We start from the raw sequence: 24,246 nt of genomic DNA on the forward strand, positions 1-24,246 counted from the left end.
TCCAGTGAAAAGTATGTATATATTTTTAGGACACCGAACCAACCACGTTTATACAAAGAACATCAAGGAGATAAAATATGACAGAAAACACAAGATGTGTCCAGTAAACGCTCCACCATCACAGGTTTCAGGTTCACTGTATATTTGATATAGAGTATTTAAACCATGTATTTCTAAATCACAGCTATCACATAACTGCGGGGGTGGTCTGGAACGTAACCCCCAAGATGGAAGAGGGTTTACTGATTTTTTTAGATTTTTTTACTTCATGTACCCTGTTGAGTGTATTGAGGGCTGCATTGGCAGCCTGGAGGGCAGGTTCAGCCTTGGCCAGGTCCTGTTCGGTCTCTTGCTGTTGTTTGCTCACCTCCGCTTGAATTGCCTCCACCTAAAGACACATGTTGGATTTCACCAGCCTTAGGAAACAATAAATCATCAATCCATTTTCTACAGTGCTCATCCTAGTTAGGGTGTTCTGGAGCTTGACTTTGGATGAGAAGCGGGGAACACGCATTGCGGGCACATAGAGAAAAACATGCATGACTTCTACTACGTTACATAACATTTGCAAAATATCACTTTTTTCTTTTGATTAAACATTTTTAAATAGCTCAAAATAATAAACACAACAATGTCTTTTAGACTATTTATTTTGTTTTGTATGTTTTATGTCCAGTTATTTTATTTTATTTACATTTTTGGGATGTCTGTATTGAGTTTCATTCCCAAAACAGCAGGGTTGACATTTTACAGAATTTTGTATTCTTTGTATGGGATGTCTTCATTCAGTTTCATCCCCAAAACATAAAAATGTAAAAAAAAATAAAAAAAATGGACATATGTTTTTTTCACATAGCGACAATATGCTGACCTAGCGCATATTGAATTGCATTTGGCATGTTTCATTAACACAAAGTGCGTGGCCAAAAAGAGTGTCTCTCTCATTTGTCTGTTGCCCCCAGTGGAAAAATTACTGATTTAGGGTCTTCATTGAACTATAAGCGCGAACCACTAATTAAAATAGCATAAAATCGAGGACAAGCATATTGGCATTGATTAAGATGGGAAAATAAATGTCACAAATATCTCTTTACTTTTTGCTCCTCAGCATCAGCCACAGCCCTCTCTTGGTTGAGCTTGTCTGTCTGCTGTCCTATTTTTGCGATGAGAGCCTCAATGTCTGTGTTCCTCTGACACAGCTCTACTTCTTGCGCCGCTAGCTTGGCTTTAAGATCTTCCACCTGGAAAGCAAGAGAAGGAACTAAGTTGAAATGCAATGTTTTACACTCAGGTTGAGTTCAATCAAACAACAACACAAAACAGGCCTCACTTGAGTCAAGTCGTGTGACTTGAGTACCCCACCTCTTATAATTGATGGCAAACCTCAGCTCACAAATACAATCGCTGACCTGGGAGGCGGTGCTCTGCAGCTTCTGCAGGCCGTTCTCTAGTCTTTCCGTCTTCTGACTGAGTTCTGTTCGTTTCTTCCCCAACAGGTTGCCGTAAAGCTTCATGAATTCCAGGAAACTCTTTGGCGTGGTGTAGTTGAAGTGCTTCTCACTTTGCTGGTACTTGGCACTCACCTGTGATGCGGCGAGACAAGAGGAGATGGCAAATCAGCGTCGAGAGTGAAGATCTCCCATGGTGCTTTGCCAGATCTTACCTCATTGACACTGGTGTGGGCGTGGGAGATGAACTCACTGATGGGTGTTCTCACATTGGGCTACAGGGTATAAACGTTGTTATTAACTCATTCACTGCCATTGACAGCTAAAGACGTCAAAAATTAATTTAAACTATTTTTATTAGTTTAACATTTTTTCCCCCAATTTTATTAACAAGAGTATGAAAACCTAGATTTTTCTTTGTACATTTAGAACAGATATAAAATTTATGATTAATCATGAATTAACTAGCGAAGTCATGCGATTAATTACGATTACAAATTTTAATCGCCTGATGCCCCTAATTTTTAATAACCTTTTCTTTATTTTTTTTTTTAAGATACATATATATTTTTTTAAAGAAAAAATAATTACAAATTCCGGTGATTACAATTTTTAAACGTAATTAATTGCATGATTTCACTAGTTAACTCACGATTAATCACAAATTTCATATCTGTTCTAATACAAAAAAAAAAATCTAGGTTTTCATTCTTTTGTTAACAAAAGTAGGAAGGAATGTTAAACTAGAAATAGTTCAAATGAATTTTTGATGTTTATAGCCGTCAATGGCAGTGAATGAGTTAACAATTAAGTGGAATGACTATCATAAATAACATACTGTATGCTTAAAATATGCCACATAAAAGAAGAACATTAACAACATAAGGACCTCCAGTCCAGGTATCTTCTCTATGAAAGTGCTGCTGACAGACTGCAAAGCGAGCAGAGGCCAAGGGTGAAACCAATCGATGGCCGTGCAGTTCACCAGAGCTGGAAACTTCCGCGCCCGTGTCCGCAGCGTGAAACCCACAGGGGAAAAACATAACACCACCTAGAAGATGGCGCCAAAGCAATACTTTTATATCAGGCATGGAACACGGTACTATTCATATGAAATACTGTATCGCAGACCTTGAGCTGCCTGCGTATTCTCTCAATAAAGAAACTCCAGCAGTTGTCTCTGGAATCGAGAAGTCCTAAACCTCGCAGCTCCATTCGCATTGATGTCATGATTGTGTCCACTTCTTCATCACTGAACAGGTCTGGGATGTCCCCTGAAATTAATTTATATTCAAAATCATGTCTTTTTTTCTTTTATTCTTCTGTTATTCTTATTGAAGTCTCTTTCTGTGATGTTACCATAGAGGCTTAGAGTCAGAGCCACTGGGTACTTTATTAGGTACACCCATACAAGCTTTTTTTAGTACAAGAGCTGTTTCAAACAAGTATACAACCTGAGTGCAACTTGTCTTTTGCGCCTTCTCTAATATTGATACATTTGACCAAAACAAAAGACAAACCTGAAGCCAGCATGTCATTGATGAGCACCAAGAAGCTTTCATCAGGAATCTGGGCATCCGTATGAAGAAACACTGTGCCAATGTTCTTCACTCCGACCTTCATATACAACGCTGCTATGTCACTCTGGACAAGTGGAGAAAAGAAGGGCGTTTTTTGAACATCCAAGAAAATGCTTCCTTATAATGATGACTCAGTGGGATGACATTTTATACGTTATACGTAGAATACAAAAATCTGTTGAATGTCAACCGGGACATTTTCCTTCCATAGTTCCGTTCACAAGGCTCAATTTATTTATTTTTTTAGCTATTTAGTCCACACATCCGGTATGCTTGAGTCTCACGCAGACCACTTTCCAGCTCCCACTCTTCTGAGAAGATTTTATACAAGATGATGGAATGTGTCTGTAGGAATGTTTGTGTGCTTGAGGTCAAGACTCTCCAATTCCTGCACACTAAACCTATCCAAACATGACTTTATGGTCCTTGTTTTAAGTACAGGGAACTGAAAATAGTGTTGTATCAAATTTTGTCGAAGTCTACACAAGAGGCTTACAGCTACAAACATTGGATACTTCATTCATTCTAATTGGTAAACATTTCAAGGTGTGCTATTGAACGCCATTGTCAAGGAGGAAGCTGACTGCCTCATTCAGTGACTGTACTGAGACTCTCCACGCTTCACTTGTTATCCACGGTCCATATGAAATTATAAAAACAGTTAAGTATTATGGTAAAAACATATACTGTAGATACAATATGTACTCTACTTTATATGCTTTATTAGTACTGCATGGTTGTGGCTGTCGAGAAAACATTTGTTTATGTATTTAAGAGAAACTCTTAAAGGGGAAGTCAACCTTAAACGTATCTTGACAATAATATGTTATATGTGACCTCACTAGTTTAAACATGACATTCTGATTAATATTACATTTGTGTAACATGAGTTATGAAGCAAAATCCAGCCATTTTTATCCATCTCTGGGGGCGGCCATTTTGCCACTTGCTGTCAACGGAAGATGACATCACAGTTGCTCAGGGCTCAGGACATGACCAATCACAGCTCACCTGTTTTCTGAAGTTGAGCTGTGATTGGTTGTTAGCTTTATCTTTTCATGCGACTGCAAGTGACAAAATGGCCGCCTTCTGATATACATAAAAACTGCTGGATTTTGCTGCTTAAATCATATTACACTAATGCAATATTAACCAGAATACCTAGAACATATTGTCAAAACATTTTTTGGGGTAGACTTCCACTTTAAAAGAAATAACGGAACCCTTAATTGATGAACCCGATTATCGAAAGATTTTTATCAATACAATGTGTATGTTTGTTTTACTTTCAGGTCATTGAAGCCGTAGCCTTTACGTAGCGTAATCTGGAAGACTTCCAGCATGCTGAGAAAGGCAGCCAGCCGACATAGACTTTGCTTCCCACTGCCGCCAACCCCCACCAGCAGGGCATTACCGTAGGGAGCTTCCAGGATGCGGCTGATTCGACATCTGCACGCAAAAATATACATACATGCTCTCTGGATCACATACGTCACATATATTTGTATGTGTGTTGGTCTTACACATGCTGGATAGCTTCTTCAAACAGCACCAGGTCCATCACAGCGTGCAGCTCATTATAATGCTCCAGAGCATCAACAAGCATTTTTTGGAGTTTCTCCCAGTCGGATGCCTGAGCATAACAAGCGCATCACTTTTGTAATTGCTTCCAGATACTTGAATATTTTTAATTTCTTACGAAGAGTCCATTAAATTAGAATCAAAGCGTGCGGAAAGGTAATTAGTTTGCTAATGAATGCACATTCTTCCTCAGTGATTCAGCCTGATTAGATATGACAGCAGCCTCGGTACATCAAGGCTTTGTGAATATAGAGCTTGAAATCTTCTCTAAAATAAATTAATTGAAGTCCAAATCCATTAATCGCATCATGCTTGACAGACAATAAATGGATGATTGCAAAAGATCCCTTGATCTGAATACAGCTGTGTGCCTTACCAGGTGATAACGAGGCTCTCCCACCCCTTGGGCAAAATGACAGTACACCAGAGGCTGGTGGATGAAAATGGATTCATCTATTCCCTGACAGGGTGCAGCAGAAACAGTGTTCATTTGGGTGGCTATCATTAATTTGACATTCCTTGGTTTATACCTCGAAGAATCTCTTGCCAGTGTCCAGCAGGATTTTGTTGAAGAGCTCCACATCTTTCTCTTCCATCAGTTTGTCCGAGTACACCCTGGAGCTCTCGTGAAGCCACAGATGAACAAGGTCCATGGGGTATCGGATGCACTCGGGCTGAGCAAACAAGATGCCCTGTGCGAATAAATGCACGGAAGCAGCAATTATTGTAAACTAGCTCATTTGAAACAAATATTTTCATTCATTTTTATTACCTGGAAGATATTGGCAAAGTCCCGCAGGTTGAAAATGTAATGAAAGCGAATTGCAGTGGGCAGAAAGTTCTGACTGATTTTTTGGTGCAAAGAGATGGCAGCCTGGATGGATTGAGAGAATTTGTCACGTGATTAACATACAGTCTCCTCCAAAAAAGGAAAAAAGAAAGAAAAAGAAACGGATTGGCAAGGACAACTTTTTTGTTTCTGTTGTATGATTAAGATGTTTGGGTTTGGATTTTGCAAAGAAGTACAGAGATGAGCAACGAAGGTTTTGGAACAAAGGATTATGGATCGATGAGACCAGATTAACTCATTCACTCCCAGCCAGTTTCACTGAAGCAATCCCCTTCGCTCCCGGCTGTTTTACTGGATTTTAACTGATTTTGCAAGGCCTACATAATATTCTGTTCTATTGCTATAAGAACATGGAACCTATCAAAAGAAAGATTAGAGTCTCTTCTTTCATCAGGAAAAAAAAACATTTTTATCTGTTTCCATTTTGCAGCAATTAGCATTAGAATATAGCTAAGTTTCATTATTATTCACAAATCTGTTTAAACAGTGGGGGAAAGAGCTTTTTGCAACATGGCTCTGGTTGATCTCTTATACTCTGCTGTCACCTGCTGGCCGTTTTTGTAATAACTACCATTGTTTCAAGCATTCTCTTCAGTTCAGAGGCTGCATCAAAGCCTTCTGTATGCTCTAGCATAATTTTTCTTATAGATATGTCTTTGGGGGCATGGCAAATGTGTTAACTTCGACCAAAGTGATGGAAAGACTAACGTGTGGAAAAAGAAATGTTTTGCTTATGATTCAAAACACATACGATCATCTGTGAAGCATTGTGGAAGAAACGTCATGGCTCGGGCAAGCAGGGCTGCTTCTGGAATGGACTCACTAGTCTTTATTGATGTAATTTATGGTGGTAACAGCAGATTAAATTCTGACATCTACAAAACCATTTTGTCTGGCAGTTTACAGGAAAATGTATTCAAATCAATCGGGAGAAGCGTCACCATGCAACAAGACAATGACCCAAAACACACTGCTAACACAACAAAGGACTTCATTGGGGGGGAAAGTGGAACGTCAAGGTGGCATCAAACAAAAGGTGCCCTGTCCTGAGTTGTTTAGATGTAAATACCATGAACCTTTCTCTCAAATTCATCTTATCTGAAACCCAAATGTCTGGAGTATAAAACAAAGCTGACCTTGCCGTTCCAATACTTTTGTGGGGGACTATACGTGACTAAGTCTGACTCCGCACCTGTATGAGAGGTCCGACCGAGCGCGAGACCCCGTAGCTGAATCCGCCCTGCAGGAAGTGTGCTGACAAGATGCTGGAGAAGATGGTGGCCAATGCATCAGCACTGGGGAAATGTACAGAAAACACCGCAAAGTGTCTCTGCATGGACAAAGCAGAGGAGTTATAAGCAGTCATAATACATGCATTGGTCGTTTGTTATACTGTACATGTTTTTGTTGATGTTCATTTATTTATTTATTTTCCTGCAGTCTGCACCTGCAGTCGAGGGTTAATAGAGAAGCTCCCAGCTGTTGGGTTCATACAGGTGATGTACTGGCAGTTATAGATCTCTTTCAGTACCAGCTTTTGTCTGTCATACCTGCAAAGAATCTAATTGTGTCAGTTGGTCTTGTCATGTCGAGAAGAAGGCTTTGAGACAAGTGTGTGTCTCACCAGTGGTTATAGTCCAGATGCTGACGTATGAGCGTGTGAGGCTGAACGGTCCCGTACACGTCAACCTTGGGCATGTTGAGGTCATCTATGAAGTAGATGAGTCGCTTTGTGGTGGGAGGTCCAAATTTACGACCTGCTTTCTTCTCCAGTGGTTTCTCTAGTCCACCTAAATGTTAGGTATGAATTTGATTCGGGGGGAGAAAGTGAATTGTATTAAGCATTGGGCTGATTATAAAACAAATATATGCCAATATTCTTATTTAATCCAAGTCTAGGATGGAATAAGAATATTAGCTCCACAGACAGATGATTTTATACTAGGTTTTGTCAAATAGAAGCTATTCTCCTCACTTCAACATTGTTCCTTGGCACCAAGATGTCACAAGATGACACCAAAATTAGAATGACCAGACGTCCAGGTTTAAGCTTAAAAGTCTTGATTTTGGAGTCTTTTTGTGTCTCAAGTCGTGACAGATATCGCCAGCTCGTTTTGTCTCACTTTTACGCAGGTCTCATCCTGGAGTGTTTTTTTGTTTTTAAGTCCAGTCAAGTCCAGTCAGCAGGCCAATTGTTTGGGCTATGTGTATCACACAGTTGTCCATAAGGATTCATCCAATAAACCTATTGAAATGCATTAACTGTTAAATTACTTTCTATTTATTTTCACATTCGTGTTTGTGCGCTCATTTTCATCCGCATCTGATCGCTAGCTAGGTATATTTTCTAGCAATGTGACGGTAACGAAAAAAATCAATTCTTTTGAACGGCTCTTCAATGTGAACGATGGGAATCGAGTCTTTGAACAGAGCTGTTCAACCCCATAATGGACACATGTGCTGACCAATGTCTGTAGTGTTGTACAAATTTATATTTTCTAATGTTCTAAGAGAATAAAAAGTTTTATGTTTATTTTTTAGTCAAAATGAAGCAATGTTTGGGACAATTCCCAACATGGCGTTCAATGTCTTAAACTCCTATACACTCAAAGTATATACATTTAAACCATGACATGAATTGCGATGTATCACTAACTTCAGTGTTGATTTAATGAGTAAAACATTTATGATTTAAAACAACGCTAAAAAAACAAACATAAAAGAGACAGTCTTTTGAACGTCTCTTTTAAGTGAACGGTTCCTGATTGAACGGCTCCCATCAAAGAGTCATAAGTCTCATCACTAATATTTTCATCATACCAGGACTAGATCTACTTCCTGCTTCCATGTCTAAGAAGAATCACGGGAAATGTAGTCCTACTAGCCTAATGCTGCCAACCGTTTGACCCAATGTAAGATGATCTTTTCTGCCCGCATATTTCCAGTGTTGCAAAACCGGGGCAACGTAGACGGCATAGCCATCTCATTAGCTGCAAGGACTGAGCAAAAACAGTTGGATAATGGTAAGTGCATTGTCTTATTTAGTGCTGTTGAACTGTCAACCAAGATAGTATTTAGCATTAGCTAAAGAATTTACCCTGCCTTCACGTGCTATGGGAAAGATGGACCTTACCACTCGGACACTCCGAATTACGACTGAGTTCTGTTCATGTGCTTTTGTAGTAGCAACAAAATATACAGGACAGCTGACGTTGTCTTTACTCGTAAAATCGAACAATTACGGCAAATAATGAGTTGTAAAGGACAGGACATTGAATTGTGTATGCTACGTAATTGTGTAGATTCTAAAACAACCTGCCAGCGGACGACGACGCCCTTATAAGGGTTAATATTTCTTGCCATTCACAAATCCTGCGGCACTCTCCGCCATGTTGAAACTTGAAAAGTTCTCTCAGCTCGGAAACTCGGGTATCAAAATAAATTTATCCAGTGGAAAATACGACATGAGGGGGTGTTCAGGTGCAATTTTCTGCTCGACATGTGGTATTTACCATAATTTCAATGCCACATGAAGGCAGCATATATCACAACCGCCAGTCACCAGACTTGTATTTAAATTTGTTATAGTTCCTGGTAAGAATGTATTGCATACTGTATTTGATTTTGTGGTGTCCCGGTTTTTAATTTGGAAAATATAGTCATTCTAACTAAAATAAAAATACTACCGGTACTTTTATATCAGACAGGGCTTTGGCCTGTGCACAAAAAATGTCAATTAGGCGAGTTTTTCTGCAAATAACGAAGACTAGGTTGAGAAAAAAAAGAGACAAATATGCTGAGGAACACTCGATCTACGCAGAGATTGATTGAATGGGACATTATCACTGAATCTTACGTTGCAGCATCGCTGAGGTGGTGTAGTAGTTGAATGGGACTTTAGCTACCATGTACTCCTCCTTCAGTTTGAAGACTTTATCAGACACTAGGATGGTTTTTCCTACTCCTGCGTTGCCCACTAACATGATGGGTTTGCCTCTATGGAGGAGTAGATCCAGGAAATAAGTCAGACAGACGGTTTCTGGGGTGTGGACAAGCACTGTCTGAAAAACACATAAGAAACGGCCTTGCTCAAATTAAATGTCAGGACATTTGTCAATCACAACCATCATTGGTGCATACTTGCAAAGGCACATCAGGCTCCAGCTCAAATGGGACCATCTTCTCGCTCCAGGGTGTGAATTTTTTGGTCTCAGGATCTATAAAGTAGTCAAAGACGGTTCCTTGGGAGGGGAACTTGACAGCTCTCATTTCTTTTGACCACCAGCGGCTGAACTCAGCACGATAGTCATGCAGCTGTACCAGATATTGGGGACGAAAAGTTAGCGGCATTTGAATCTTGATACACTAGGTTCTAATTGCAACAAGTCGGAACTTACATGATCCTGGAAGAGGGCTCCTCCAAATGCCCACACACAGGCAAAGACAAAGTAAATTTCGTAAAGTTCTCTGGGGGAGTCGGGAGGAGCGTTGTCATCTGTCAGCAGACAGTCCAACAAGGAACACAGTGTCTGATTTTTAGATTACACACAAACACAACAAAGACATCTTAAACCTTTGTGCAGTGCCACATTAAAATGGTGTACCTGACCTACATAAAAGATTCAGTAAAGAGACGCCATCGTGTCCTTACTTGCACTGTGCTGTTTTCCGGAATAGGAGTGATAGTTTTCAAGTTGCAGCGGACTTGCTCCAGACAGTAGGGAACATACTTGTCAAACAGAATAGTGAGGTTAGCTCGTTCTGATTGCGCCTGCCGGGTCTCTATCCAGCTTGTCACGAAACTGAGGACATAAGAAACACTGAGCTGCTGATCAAACCACTGGCGTTAGTGTGATTGTGTGCCTGAGGCTGTGCTTGTGTCTTACGAGGTCCAACCCACGTCCTGGGGGTTGACATAGAGGATTCCTGCTCTGGACACAGTGGCCGGCGTAGCAGCTTTCAGGTGGGATATCTCAAAGAGAAGACGCATTGAAGAGGACAAACTGATCCTCTCATTACTGGCCAGAGTCAATACCTTCACAAACGGAAAGGGCATTTTAGCAACTTCTTCTTTTTTGTCTTCCCTCACCACATCCATTAAATTCATCCTCCTTTTTGTCTCGTACCTGGCGGCTTCATTTCCAGCACACTTCTATCGATATCCTCTGCACCTTCATTGCATGTCCAAGCCATCTCAATCTGGCTTCTCTAGGTTTGTCTCCAAACCTTCTAGTCTGTGCTGATCCTCAGATGGTAAATGGTACTTCATTTATATAGTTCTTTTCCACCTTACAAGGCCCTCAAAGCACTTTACATTTGACTACTCATTCACCTACTGATGACACAGCATCAGGAGCAACTGGGGGCTTAGTATCTTGCTCAAGGATACTGAGACGTGGTCACAGTGGCATGGGATTGAACCCACAACCTCTGTGGTTGGGAGATGGCCACTCTACCACTGGGCCACACCTTAACTCATTCACTGCCAATCCAGTTAAAATGGATCTTTGACTAGTATAGCAGTCACATACTTCCACCTCTCAAAGTACTAATGCACCTGTTTCTTACTGTCACTACAGATCATAATGTCATTAGCAAAAATCATTGTCCACGGACATGCGGTGAATCCTAGTAATTGACGGGGGTGAAGTTGGCCAACATCCAATGTTTACTATTCATAGGAGCATGCACTGCAGCCGGCGACTAATATTTGTGACGGGTTGGGGGTGCAGTGGTACACCTCCAAATCCGAGACCATGGTCTTCCGTCGGAAAAAGGTAGCGTGCTCTCTCCGAGTTGGGGATGAGATCTTGCCCCAATTTAAGGAGTTCAAGTATCTTGGGATCTTGTTCACCAGTCAGGGCGCGGGAGACCGACAGGCGGATTGGTGCAGCGTCTGCAGTGATGCAGACTTTGAGTCGGTCAGTTGTGGTGAAGAAGGAGCTGAGCCGAAAGGCGGAGCTCTCGATTTACCGGTCGATCTACGTTTCTACCCTCACCTAGGGTCACGAGCTGTGGGCCGGAAGAACAAAATCTCGGATACAAGCGGCCAAAATGAATTTCCACCGCAGGGTGTCCGGACTCTCCCTTAGAGATAGGGTGAAAAGCTCGGTCATCCTGGAGGGGCTCAATGTTAAGTTGCTGCTCCTCCACGTTGAGGCTGGCCTGGGATCCCGCCAGAGGAGCTGAAGTGGCTTGTGAGAGCGAAGTCTGGGTTTCACTGCTAATGCTGCTTTCCCCGTGACCCGACCCCGGATAAGCGGTAGAAGATGTATGGATGGATGGATGGATGGATGGATGAGCTGGGGGTGCACAACCGGCCCGAAAAGGGAATGGCCATTCAGGAAACTCCCAAAATTTCCAAAGGACAGTCCGTCCCTGAAGCCCAACATACTTCGGACTTGTGCCGATGACAGCCAAACTAGTCAGTGTGGTCACATGTAAACATCAGAATTCAGCTGTAGATACAAGCTGAAGCAAATGAACGGGTAAAACAACAACAAATTTGTGTGTCATTGTACCAATACACCCACATATAGCTATCAAGTTGTTCCAACCAGAATAACTGTGTCTTTCTAAGAATTTCTGATGCCATCACAAAGCAACATAGTGAGAGAAAAAACAAAGACAACACACAAGGTGCGTTGAAGAAAGATCTTTTCTCCGCGTGTTCGTTTTCTTTCGGGTAGTGAGAATGTTGGTTATCCGAATGCAGGCTGGAGATCGATGAACAGTCACTTCGAAGCTTTTATTTCTACAGAATATTCCGGGCACAAATGAGATCCAGACAATTGCTGCAGCCTCTCATTAGCGCGAAGATTACAGTGGACTTACAACATTCTTATACTATATAGAAGGGCGGTACCACAAAACCCCCAAGCCCCCAGCCCCTAGCCCACCTGGAGTTCACCAGACATAAGATAAGACTTTTACAGACATCATTCAATACACATTGACTTCAACCACAGGCAAATGGTCTATTGTTGTGGAAATAGAGGAGACCCCCCCAGACCTGCCGGCACAAGCAGAAATTGCGACAGCACTCACAAAGACACATCCACAGATAAAAGTTCTACTGAGGAAATAAATAAATTAAAACAGTTATGACTAAATCTGGGCAGAAGACCTTCTTCAGGTGCAAGATAGAAAGCAGAGCCTGTTGAGATCAGATTAGGCTACAATCAAATTTTAGGCCTTTGGGTGAAAGGAATAATCTAACAAAGGAGGCTAGGATGTTATGAGATATGTCACCGTGCTGCTCTTGTAAACAAGAAACACTGACCTTATTGTCGTCCATAACTGTGTTTAGTGACTCGATCCACATGGGGTCAATGTCTCCGTCTAGAACGATCCATTTGGGGCCATCGTGGGTAACGGAAGTCAGTTCTCTCATGGTAGTTGAGAATACGCCTGAAGCAAAAAAAAAAAAATAAAGCTACAGAGATACCACCTTAGCATACAACCAGTGCTTAGTTTTTAAAGTGAAGTATAACTTCCTATATATGTATCATATCAACCACACGAGCTGGCAAACATAAATCATTCCGTCTATAATTGAATGAATTTAGTGCTCATGCATGACAATCCCTCGCACCCTTTGCCACTGGCGTAGGTTATTCGACAGTGATTTAACGATCTTGGGATCCACAAATTATTCCTAAACTAATTATGTTAGCTCTAAAATTACGTTCCCTTACCGTCCTTCCACTCTCTGGTCACAGGGTGCAGATAACCAAACAACTCATCTGTGGTCACAGCTTTTGGGTTGATGTCATTCCAAACTGGTTTCATCTTCATGTTTCCGTAAGTTCTATGGAGGGTCTTCAAGATCTGGAGAATAAATCATGAAAATTGTGTGTAATTTACATAAAAACAAAAACAAATGCTAATAAATAATATACAAATAGATAAGTGATTGTTACAAAGTAGTTATAATACAGTAATAACACTTTATAAAGTATAAATTAACCTGGCTCTTTCCAGTTCCTGGTCCACCCACGACAAATACAGAGTGCCTGACAGTCAGCAGTTCCTCCAATTGAGTTACCTGGAAACACAAATGATATTTTCATATTGTATGGTATTTATATATATATAAATATTTAGATAAATATGTAGAAATATTTATAAAATGATTTTTTTGTTGTCGGTTTATTTAATATTATATTAAGTATTATTATTATTATTATTATATTTTTTTTCCTGGAGAGCTCAGTATTTTTCATTCATCATGTCATCATCATTGCTCTCTCTTTTTTTTTAAAAACCTTTTTTTTTCAATTTTGTATGTGGGTGAGAATGTGTATGTGTATGAGCATGTGCGTGTGTGCGTGCGGTGAGTGTGTACTAGTTCACCTAAAACCTATCAAAAAAAATCCCATACCGTTCACCTAAATCGAACACTTCAGAACCCAGCCAGATTATATTAAGTAGTACTTAAATTTGCTCCCCATCTCACATTCAGTATGGCTGGCTGCTTGTTTATATGTGCCCTGCGATTGGCTGGCAATCAGTCCAGGGATTACCCTGCCACTCACCCAAAGTCATCCAGCTCACCCAAGATTTTATTTACGACACATGTACCTTCAGTATGAAGTTTTCTTCCGGCTGAAGGCTCAGCTCACTAACAGATTGGCGTACAGCATTTTCCAATTCAGGATCTCTCTTACGTGGAACATCCAACTGAGGGAAGAGGTCACTAATAAGACCGAGAAATATGGGCACGTCATTGGTCGCTATCTTTGGCAGGTTGAAGTCCCTTAACGCTCGCATCAGCACCTGAGGAGAAAAATGATATGATTGATGTCATCTTAATTGTTTAGCCTAATTTTGGCTCAGCATTTTTATCCTGTTATGTTGGAATTCAAGTGCAGACTGGAAATGACCAAGAAGAGGGATGTGACAAACAAGAACCAGATTAACCAAGTCAAAACCAAGAGTGGACACTAAAATACCAAAGTCCATTTCTTCTGTCTCCCACCTGTTCCTCAGGTCTGCTACGCTCCTCTCGCTTCAGTGAGCCAGCTACCACCAGAACGGATTTGATGGCTCTTAAACCCCAATCATAATGATCCTAATCCAGGGGTAATACAATCGGGATTATTGCCAGATGCAGGCTATCATTACTTTAATGACTTGAATTAAAATGAAGTACTTGTTTGGACAGTAGTTCTTTACAAAGCGTGTAGAGGCTGATGAACTTGCGTGCCAGCAGACGAGCATCGATGAACCCCTCCGCCACCAGCATGATTTCACAGATGAGCTCAAAGTCCGGGATCACCATGGCGCAAGGCCTGGATGGTGGGAAAACCACCTTGTTAGAAATTTGACGTGACTTCAATGTTGCCCCAGTGACAGACCTGAAGAGAGCCTTGAGGTTTTCTGGGAGCTCGGCCCTGCCTGCATAGCCAGGGTTCAATGTGATGAATATTCCCACTGTTTGCTTCAGATCAATTTCCTCGCCAAGAAAATGGAACCTACATACACAGCATTAGATTGAATAATAAAACACAAGTTCCGAGTATGTTATGTTGACATTTACCTGTGTTTTTTATTGCGTATGGCGTCCTGTATGGTCTTGACCTGCACAGCAACTACGGACAGAACTTCCACTGAGATCCTGTTGAATTCGTCAAAACAGCCCCACACGCCAGTCTGAGCCAGACCTTTATAAATGTTCCCAATAGACTGGAGGAGCACAGCATAGCAAGTAGCAAATGACGGTGTTAGGTACTCAGTATTTCATAAAAATGAGTAAATATTTTATTATATATTTTCATGGGACAACACAAGTAAATAACATTTTGCTACAACGTGGCATAGTCAGTGTACATCGTATGCACATTTATTGTACCCTCAAATTAACTCTACACAGAGATATAAACATCTAAACAGGTGCAACAAAAGTGAGTGCAAGTGAAACTTTCTGAACTGGGCCCAATTATCCATTTTTCCTCCACATGTCACATTGTAGCAAAGTGTAATTTCTGTATTTTTTTTAAAAAAAAAATACACAAATTGAAGGACATACTCACTTGTGTGAGATATTGCAAGCACAAATGATATCGAACTCCAGAAGTCAATCTACCTTGTAGTCCATTTGCTCCGAGCAATTGAACACATAAACCATAATGCCCAGGGAGCGTCCCAGATCCTTGGTAGTCTCTGTCTTACCGGTTCCAGCTGGCCCAGAGGGGGCGCCACTCATAGTCAGATGGAGGGACTGGGTCAGTGTTATGTAACACCTGACAGGAGAAGGGTTGTTTCAATCAAAAATATGCTAAAATAAAATCATGAATGTGAACTGAAACATGAAACGATTGTTACTTGGTGAGGATTACTATTATTATTTTTTTTTGCATGACTTATTATTGTAGATGTAGCATTGTAGTATATTTTTATTTTATTTTATTTTATTTTACTGTAGTATTGAGTGGTAAATAACAAATACATAAATAAATATATTCTTAATAAAAAATAATAAATAAATAAATGAATAATAAATAAAAATAAAAATAAAAATAAAAATAAAAATAAAAATAAAAATAAAAATAAAAATAAAAATAAATAGAAATAAAATCTATGTATTGGTACCTGTCAGTAAGAGGAGTGATGACCAGCCTATTGGTGTTGCCCAAGTATTCATAACTGAAGCGAAATTGGGCGTCACAGATATCAACGTAACAGTGTCGCGTTTCATCATCCCAACGATGGCGCAACTGGGAGAGCCATGCAAATGCTTGTCCTGTTGTCACCTGTGCTTTATAAAAAAAAACGAGATCAAGAGATCATTCAAGAATTATGCAGTTCCATAGATCTCATTTAAAAGAGGAAGTCACCCCCCCCCCCCCCAAAAAAAAAATATGGACAATAATATGTTATATGTGACCTCAGTAGTCTAAACATGACATTCGGATTAACGTTACATTTATTTGATATGAGTTAAGCAGCGAAATCGAGCCGTTTTTATCCCTCACAGGGTGCGGCCATTTTGCCACTTGCTGTCGACTGAAGATGACATCACAGTTGCTCACGTCACAGGTAACAACCAATCACAGCTCAGCTTCAGAAAACAAGTGAGCTGTGATTGGCCGATGCCTGAGCCCTAAGCAACATGTTTTCAGAAGCTGAGCTGTGATTGGTTGTTACCTGAGACCTGACCAACTGCGATGTCATCTTCAGTTGACAGCAAGTGGCAAAATGGCCCTGAGATGGATAAATACGTCTAGATTTTGCTTCATAACTCATATTCCACAAATGAAATACTAATCAGAATGTCATGTTTAGACTAGTGAGGTCACATATAACATATTATTGTCAAGAAATCTTTAAGGTTGGCTTCCACTTTAACCTTTTGAGTTATGAGATTGGCCACGACATCTCGGGCGTGGACGTCAATGGTACAGACGGTCATAATTTTCTGTCTGTCTCCGGGCATCAAATCTCCGAGCAGCATGTGGATGAGTGAGTTGAGCTGTGTGATCTGGCAAATGAACAAACACAGTATTTGTTTTGAGGGAAAGCCATTTCCCTTTGTTCCTTCTCATCTTTAGCAAACCTGTTTTTTATTATATTCTTTGAGAGCTGTATCGAATCCTTCCTCCACCCTTGCAAATGCAATGCCCACATCTGTGGCCCACCACACCTGACTGCCAGTCAACCCGACCTAAAACAAATAGTGAGCTGTTAGGTCAATTGAAAGTGATGTTGTAAACATGTGATTTTGTGGGACCTGTGCGGGGTAATCAAAGAGCCACTGGTCACGAGGTTTGTCTTCGTAGGCGCCTACCGCCTCCTGGATCTCCTTCTGAATGGTCCGCCGCATGGTGCTCTCCAAGGCACCCAACCAGCATTCGGCCTCGTAGAACAAATGCAATATATAAGATGGAATGCATATAAAATATGATAAGAAACATGGATCGGCAGGACTACTATGTTTATTGGTATTGAAGAGGGCTTCTGCCCAGATTTAGTCATAACTGTTTTAATTTCCTTATTTCCTCAGTAGAGCTTTATTCTGCGGATGTATCTTTGTGAGTGTTATCGCAATTTCTGCCAGGTGCCGGCATGTCTGAAAAACCTCCACTATTCCACAACAATGGGCCATTGTCTGTGGTTGAAATCAATGTGTTTGAATGATGTCTTTAAAGTCTTATCTCATGTCCGGTGAACTCCGGGTGGGCTGTTTGCTGGGGGCTTTGTGGTACCGCCCTTCAAGATAGTATAAGAATGTTGTAAGTAACTGTAATCTTGGCACTTGTGAGAGGCTGCAGCCATTGTCTGGAACTCACTTGTGCCCGGAATATTCTGTAGAAATAAAAGCTTCGAAGTAACTGTTCATCAATCTCCAGCCTGCATTCGGATAACCAACATCTCACTACCCGAAAGAAAACGAACATGCGGAGGAAAAGATCTGCCTCCTAAAAGTTTGTTGTTTTAAAACAGATTTAGCATTTAATACCTGTCCTTCACAGACGCACGGCTCGGAGAATTGGACATATTCTCCCTCCCGGCTGTACATCCCGAGGGCAACTGCCTCCTCGTCTGCCGCTGCTACTTCACCTTTGTGTGACTCCTTGAAGCGAAGATCTGCTATGTTGTCAAATAGCTTTAGCAAGTGTCTGGTCACCTGAAAAACACAGCAGCATTCTCGCCTTGAGTGCCAAGTTCTTAGATGAGCTCACACAACATTAGGTAACCTACAATATCAGTGGCAATCTGTGTTTTCATGAAATTCCAATTGCCCAAAGTTGAGTTAAAGTGGAAGTTAGTTAACCTTAAATATTTCTTGACAATAATATGTTATACGTGACCTCACTAGTCTAAACATGATATTCTGATTAATATTACATTTGTGGAATATGAGTTATGAAGCAAAATTTTTGGATCAGCCGTTTTTATACATCTCAGGGAGCAGCCATTTTGCCATTTGCGGTCGACTGAAGATGACATCGCAGTTGTTTTTTGAAGCTGCTCTGTGATTGGTTGCTACCTGAGACCTGAGCAACTGTGATGTCATTTTCACTAGACACCAAGTGGCAAAATGGCTCTGATATTGATAAAAACTGCTGGATTTTGCTGCTTAACTCATATTCCACTAACCAGAATACCATATTTAGACTAGCGGGGCTGTGTAGAACATATCGGTTTTTTTTTTTTTAAATTGGGGTTTGACATCCACTTTAAGTATAACCACAATAATGAATATATTCTTAAACAAATACCAATTTTCATGGTTTCAATCAAAAATTTGCAGTAAAGTGATGCCTTGAGTTTAATTTGTTCAGTGAGCAGGCTTGAAACTCCAAAATCCAAACCTCAAATCATCTTTTGTCATTGAATACATAGAAATGCTATTGATCTTCCACCACTCCCAAGATTAACAACAACAGTATTTTGTTAACAACAACTATCCACTATAACTAGTTAATAGATCATTAGTAAACTGTTAATTAATGAGTTATTTACTAACAGTTAATGAGGAATAGTTGCAACTTAAAAATAACGTTCCAATAACATATATAAACTAATAACTTCTCAATAAGTCACTAGTAATTTACTAATAGCTTGTTTATCATCTATTACTCCTTTAGTAGGCATAGTTATAAATCATTAACTATAACTCATTACTTAACAGTTTATTAATGATATATCAACTATCTACAAGCATCATTATAAATCCTTAAAATGTTATACGTGTCATCAATGATTCATTGATTAACAGTTTACTAATGATCTATTAACTAGTTATAACAGATAGTTCTAAAGTGTAACCAATATTTTGGAAAAACATGGAAGCCACCAAAAGAAATATTAAAGTAAAAAAGGCTATATTTGTATCTGTTTCCGTTTTGCAGCAATTAGCATTAAAATCTAGCTAAGTTTAATCATTATTCACAAACCTGTTTAAAACACTGGGAAAAAAAGCTTGTTGCAACATGGCCCTAGCTGATCTCTCATACTCTGCTGCCACCTGATGGCCGTTTTTGTAATACCTCCCATTGCTTTAAGCGTCCACTTCAGGTCAGAAGATGCATCAAAGCCTTTTATATGCTCAAGCATTTATTTTTATTTTTAAACCCGCATAAATACGTTTTGGGGAGTGAAGGACAAAGTATTAAAAAACGTTTTTATACATTTTTGGGTTTGAATGAGTTAAACAGTTTTCGTTTTTGTTGTTGCTTCGATTCAATTGACATTGTGCTGCTCCTTCTGGTGTGCATGCCTTGGTCATCTGGGAGCAACAAAACATAGACATACAATACATAGAGACAGTCTCATCTCCTCAGTAAGCCATGGTAATATTAGCCATTCTTCGCAGAGGATAAAGAATATATTCTTGTGAGTCCTGCTATAAACATGTTGCTCCACTGTTTGAGTTAAAATATCAGTTGTTTAAAAGATTATAAGACAGGACGTTCCAACCATCTCAAGGCACCATTGTATTATCATGATCAATGAATCGATTGCTTTTTGCAATTGCACTTGTAGTCTACGTTGAATGTGCAGTAGTTGAAGGACAGAGCTGCATTGACTATTTCTTTTGATCTCTTGCCTGTTTAGGTTGCGTTCCCTTGGAGACGATCTCCAGCAGGTCGGAGGCAGACACGAAGTAAAACCTGGGGAATGTGAGCCTCTTGGTCTCCAGGTACTCTGCCAGGGCCTTCTCACACACAGACAGTCTCTGCTGCAGTGCCTCCAGGTTCTCCAGGAAGCACGGCCGGTTGGTCACCTCTAACACGTTGCTGTTCTGTACCGCCTCACTCATCAAACTCTAGGCACAGGAGATTTGAATAAAGAGCAAAGCAACAACAAGATGAATGTCGGCAAATGTGCATCCAGTACCTGAAAGTCGTCGTGAATTCCCTGGAAGCGCTTGGCATCGCTGGCCAGCTGGCAGCGGATGTCGTGGCTGTTGGTGAAGATGCTGTTGAGGTGGGCCCAGGTCCTCTGCACGGACATCCATAAGGAGATGACCAGGTCGGCCACCATCAGCTTTCTCTGCCATACGCTCACTTCCGGCTGAAAATATTCCACGTACTTGCTCATGAGGATGTTTTGCAGCTGCACCTGAAGAGAAATTCATCATGACGGTCTGCTTTGTGGTCACGGTTGTCAAAAGTGCTACTGTCTCCACATATATTATCTTATGAAGTCATCTAACATGAAGTTGGCTTACTTGGTTGTCTTCCAATGTTTCTATCAGGTTCTCGTCTGCTTTGAGGAGAGGGATTCCGGTATTGGCGTGAGTGTCATAGGACAATGACATAAAACTCCATGTCTGTTTTATCTCTGATAAAACCTGACAAAGAGAGATGTCGTGTGATGTGATTTTTATTTTTTAATGACTTACCTCAAGGTATGAAGTGAATAAGAGTTGGTCCCTTTCCAGAATCAGGTTTATAATTGGGCTTTTTATAATCATGATATATTCTGTGAAAGGGGAAGTAATCCCCCCCCCCCCCAAAAAAAAACCAAACAAAAAAAAACAATCTTGACACTAATATGTTACTATGCAGCTCCACTAGTCTAAATACACTATTCTGGTTAATATTGTATTGGTGGAATACGAGTTAAGCAGCAAAATCCAGCCATTTTTATCATTATCAGAAGGCGGCCATTTTGCCACTTGCTCTCGACTGAAGATGACATCACAGCAAGTGGCAAAATGGCCGCCTTCTGAAATGGATAAAAACATGTGTATTTTCCTTCATAAATCATATTCCAATAATGTAATATTAATCAAACTGTGAGATCTCATATACCATTATTGTCAAGAGCTGTTTAAGGTTGACTTCCCCTTTAAGTTTGGTATTCATGGCACGGGGATGAAATCTGAAGAAACTTTTACACAATTTCAATTTCACCTCAGGACTTAATTCTCATGACTTGAATTGACTTTCAACTGTTTACAGTATGTGGTGTGTGGTAATGCTGACCTTCTCTATTGCCATTTCTTTCACGGCCTTGTCCACTATATTTTTGACCTCGTCCTCCACACGGTGCAGCTGCAATTCCAACAGGTTCCCGAGAGTAGTGTCCTCCCCCATCACAAACGTTACCTGGCGAGAAAAGGGGATTCAAGATGACTTGAATTTTAAGTGAATCAGAGTTTGGAGTTTGGGAGCTGTGGTTCGCCAAATTTGGACATTTGGAAGGGGGATTTCCACATTTGCGGTCCCTTCTCAAGGTTTCTTATTTTTCCCCAGAGGTTTTTTTTTCTTTTTTTCCCTTGCCCTGTTGTGGTTAGATCAGGGGATGCCATTCATATTTGTCAACTGTGGGCATGTAAAGCCCTTTGAGACTCTTTTGTGATTAAGGGCTATATAGATAAACTTGACTTGACATTTTGGGGGGAAAAGGGGCGTGGCCGCCTTCCTTGGACCTCTTCTTCCTCAGGAACTACCCGGTCAGTCTTCACAAAACGGTTGTTGTTAGAATGGGAATTCAACAAGGATTCCAAATCTGCAATCATTTAGAATGTGTGCTATTGGTGTCATTTTCGGATGTGGATACAGAGATCGCATTAATCCAATATTTATATTGGATTAGTGTGATTTTGTGTGAGTTTGAGTTTGAGTTTAATCGCCTTAAAATAATATATAAAGCCCATCATGTAATTTTACCTATTAACATGCAAATCAAAATATTAAAAAAAAAAAGGGAAAGAGTACAAATGAAGAGGAACAGATATTTTAAATACAGAACAGAATTAAAAGAATGATGTATTTCAACTCAAGGTGTCAGTTTGTGGAGCCATCTGGATTATAAAACTAAATCATCTCAGTCTATTTGTATATTTTTTTAATGTATAAAAGCACAATTACTAGAAAAATATATATAGCACAAGGTCATGCTGTTGTTTTATTTTGTTTAATTGTTACATTGAAAGCGTCTTGACTGCTTGCTGTCATTTATTTTGAGTTGACCATTTTTTTTTTGCATTGATCAGGGACAGATATAAGCTTGACTTCTTTCTGTCCCCTTTCTTTTTTTTAAAGAATGAAAGAATTTTTTGATGAGTGAGAAGATTGGTGCGTATTTTAGTAACATGAATACATTTGGCATGGAACAACCTGCTTGACTTAACCACACAATTTGGCAATAAAAAAAATCTATACTTTTGGACAGTCCACACGTGTGGGTGTCATTTTTACAAAATATTGACCAATTTAAAGTGTTGAAAATGGCATGCTCCCTTTGATGATATTTTTGGGGTCTCTTGAAAAGTGACGATTTCGGAAGTACAAGGTTTTGGCCCGACGTCAGCTACATGCTCAAGTTCAAGTTTAAATTTATTTGTGTCCCCGTTGGGCAATTATTTTTGCAGCAAGGCAAGCAGTGAACAACATTTAAGACAAACAAAACATAAAGAACTAAGGGCATAGAAGGTTTAAGAAAATACAGTGAATAATCAGCACGACCTTAGCAACGCCCATATATAACGGGGAAAGTGCAATCAGTGCAAACAGCAATTTCTGTATAAATAGCATACTCATAACAAATCAAGCAGTTCAATAAAAAAAACAATAAAAACTGTCAATCAATCAAGTACAACTCCTCTCCTGACCGGAGTTCAAGAGAGAAATGGCTGAAGGGACAAAGGAATGCTTGTACCCCGTTGCTTTTAATCCTCGGAAATTTAAACCGAGATCTAGACGGTAACATCTCAAACTCAAGATATAAAGGATGGGAGTCATCCGAAAGAACGGCATTGGCTTTCTTCGATACCTGCCTGTTGAACAAAATCTATAAGTGAGCTTTGATGAACTCCCAATATGTTACTGCTTGTATAAATTATTATTATTATTATTTTGCTCAGTCCATTTTTTTAAATCTGGTGTTAAGGTTGCCAAATCAGCAGAGAAGAGAGAAAGTCAACACAAATACAATTTATGATTTATAAAATCATAAAATCATCAAGGACTTGTTGATGTGGAACTTGAAAAGTTTCCTCAGACAGGACAGTCGTTGCTGGCCCTTTTTTTTTTAAGATTGTCTGAGTGGCAAATAACATTTAACTTATTGTCCAAGATTGTCCCAAGATATTAATAGCGCTCAACAGAGTCTGGCCTTTAATAATGGTTTGCTTCCTTTCTGAAATCAATGCTGTTTTACACATACATCTTAAAACATGGTAATTGTTGCAATTGATCCATCTATGGGAATAAAACATTATGAAGGCACGGATACCTTGGTGGCATTCATTAGCTGCTGCCAATGTCTCTCCCTGACAGCAGAGTTCTGCAGCTCATTGACCGCTCTCAGAGACGTCAGCAGGTTCTTCACTGTTGACTCCAGACCCACGTAGACATCCCACAAGCGCACATCCTTATCTAGCATCTTCATCTCCTTGAAAGTGCAACAAACAAGGTGATATGAGAGGCTCTATCTCAACTGTTCATCATGTTTACAGCACCCGCAAAAGTTCAACCTTAGCAAAACGTCTGAGATCCATATCCATTTGCTCAACGTTGATCTCTTTCCATGGTGTCTTGGTCCAGTCCTCTATGCTGCTCTGTTAGAGGGAAAGTGAAAAGTTTGCAGGGCCTTGTGCTAGGGACCTCGCATGCTTTAGGAGTTTCATACCTTGACAAAGATGACCATATCCCACACTGCTTTGACGAGGATGATGTCAGTGCGACACTGGCGTAGTTGCTTGTAATCTGGGAAGCTCACCTCGAACAGATTGGCAGTGTCCTGCAGTGCCTTCATTTCTGCCTCCATTGCAGCTACTGCTCCATTAGACTGAAGACATGTACACATATGTTCAATTCTGAGCTTAATT

At 40.2% G+C, this 24,246-nt stretch overlaps 1 protein-coding gene across 1 annotated transcript in view; it reads right to left on the minus strand.

Moving 5' to 3' along the window:
• The window catches only part of dnah9l (dynein, axonemal, heavy polypeptide 9 like), a 57,183-nt gene that overhangs the window by 22,054 nt on the left and 10,883 nt on the right, over window positions 1–24,246 (minus strand). The window contains exons 21-61 of the mRNA XM_077559211.1: window positions 24,048–24,206; window positions 23,893–23,976; window positions 23,652–23,810; window positions 21,398–21,520; window positions 20,638–20,760; window positions 20,304–20,528; window positions 20,014–20,232; window positions 17,920–18,087; window positions 17,191–17,316; window positions 17,017–17,124; window positions 16,810–16,941; window positions 16,053–16,213; window positions 15,547–15,703; window positions 15,001–15,146; window positions 14,819–14,935; window positions 14,614–14,752; window positions 14,440–14,532; window positions 14,043–14,237; window positions 13,429–13,506; window positions 13,157–13,289; window positions 12,742–12,869; window positions 10,346–10,494; window positions 10,111–10,261; window positions 9,857–9,988; window positions 9,600–9,773; window positions 9,316–9,520; window positions 7,084–7,249; window positions 6,907–7,009; window positions 6,652–6,789; window positions 5,382–5,483; window positions 5,140–5,301; window positions 4,986–5,069; window positions 4,552–4,661; window positions 4,315–4,477; window positions 2,969–3,092; window positions 2,580–2,722; window positions 2,338–2,499; window positions 1,664–1,723; window positions 1,410–1,583; window positions 1,095–1,241; window positions 275–388 (exon numbers count right to left, since the gene is read on the minus strand). Coding sequence (XP_077415337.1) covers window positions 275–388; window positions 1,095–1,241; window positions 1,410–1,583; window positions 1,664–1,723; window positions 2,338–2,499; window positions 2,580–2,722; window positions 2,969–3,092; window positions 4,315–4,477; window positions 4,552–4,661; window positions 4,986–5,069; window positions 5,140–5,301; window positions 5,382–5,483; window positions 6,652–6,789; window positions 6,907–7,009; window positions 7,084–7,249; window positions 9,316–9,520; window positions 9,600–9,773; window positions 9,857–9,988; window positions 10,111–10,261; window positions 10,346–10,494; window positions 12,742–12,869; window positions 13,157–13,289; window positions 13,429–13,506; window positions 14,043–14,237; window positions 14,440–14,532; window positions 14,614–14,752; window positions 14,819–14,935; window positions 15,001–15,146; window positions 15,547–15,703; window positions 16,053–16,213; window positions 16,810–16,941; window positions 17,017–17,124; window positions 17,191–17,316; window positions 17,920–18,087; window positions 20,014–20,232; window positions 20,304–20,528; window positions 20,638–20,760; window positions 21,398–21,520; window positions 23,652–23,810; window positions 23,893–23,976; window positions 24,048–24,206 — 5,736 coding nt within the window. The remainder of the gene's footprint in view (window positions 1–274; window positions 389–1,094; window positions 1,242–1,409; window positions 1,584–1,663; window positions 1,724–2,337; window positions 2,500–2,579; window positions 2,723–2,968; window positions 3,093–4,314; window positions 4,478–4,551; window positions 4,662–4,985; window positions 5,070–5,139; window positions 5,302–5,381; window positions 5,484–6,651; window positions 6,790–6,906; window positions 7,010–7,083; window positions 7,250–9,315; window positions 9,521–9,599; window positions 9,774–9,856; window positions 9,989–10,110; window positions 10,262–10,345; window positions 10,495–12,741; window positions 12,870–13,156; window positions 13,290–13,428; window positions 13,507–14,042; window positions 14,238–14,439; window positions 14,533–14,613; window positions 14,753–14,818; window positions 14,936–15,000; window positions 15,147–15,546; window positions 15,704–16,052; window positions 16,214–16,809; window positions 16,942–17,016; window positions 17,125–17,190; window positions 17,317–17,919; window positions 18,088–20,013; window positions 20,233–20,303; window positions 20,529–20,637; window positions 20,761–21,397; window positions 21,521–23,651; window positions 23,811–23,892; window positions 23,977–24,047; window positions 24,207–24,246) is intronic.

Source organism: Vanacampus margaritifer, chromosome 2 (assembly GCF_051991255.1).
Source record: "Vanacampus margaritifer isolate UIUO_Vmar chromosome 2, RoL_Vmar_1.0, whole genome shotgun sequence".
NCBI classification, from domain to species: Eukaryota; Metazoa; Chordata; class Actinopteri; order Syngnathiformes; family Syngnathidae; genus Vanacampus; species Vanacampus margaritifer.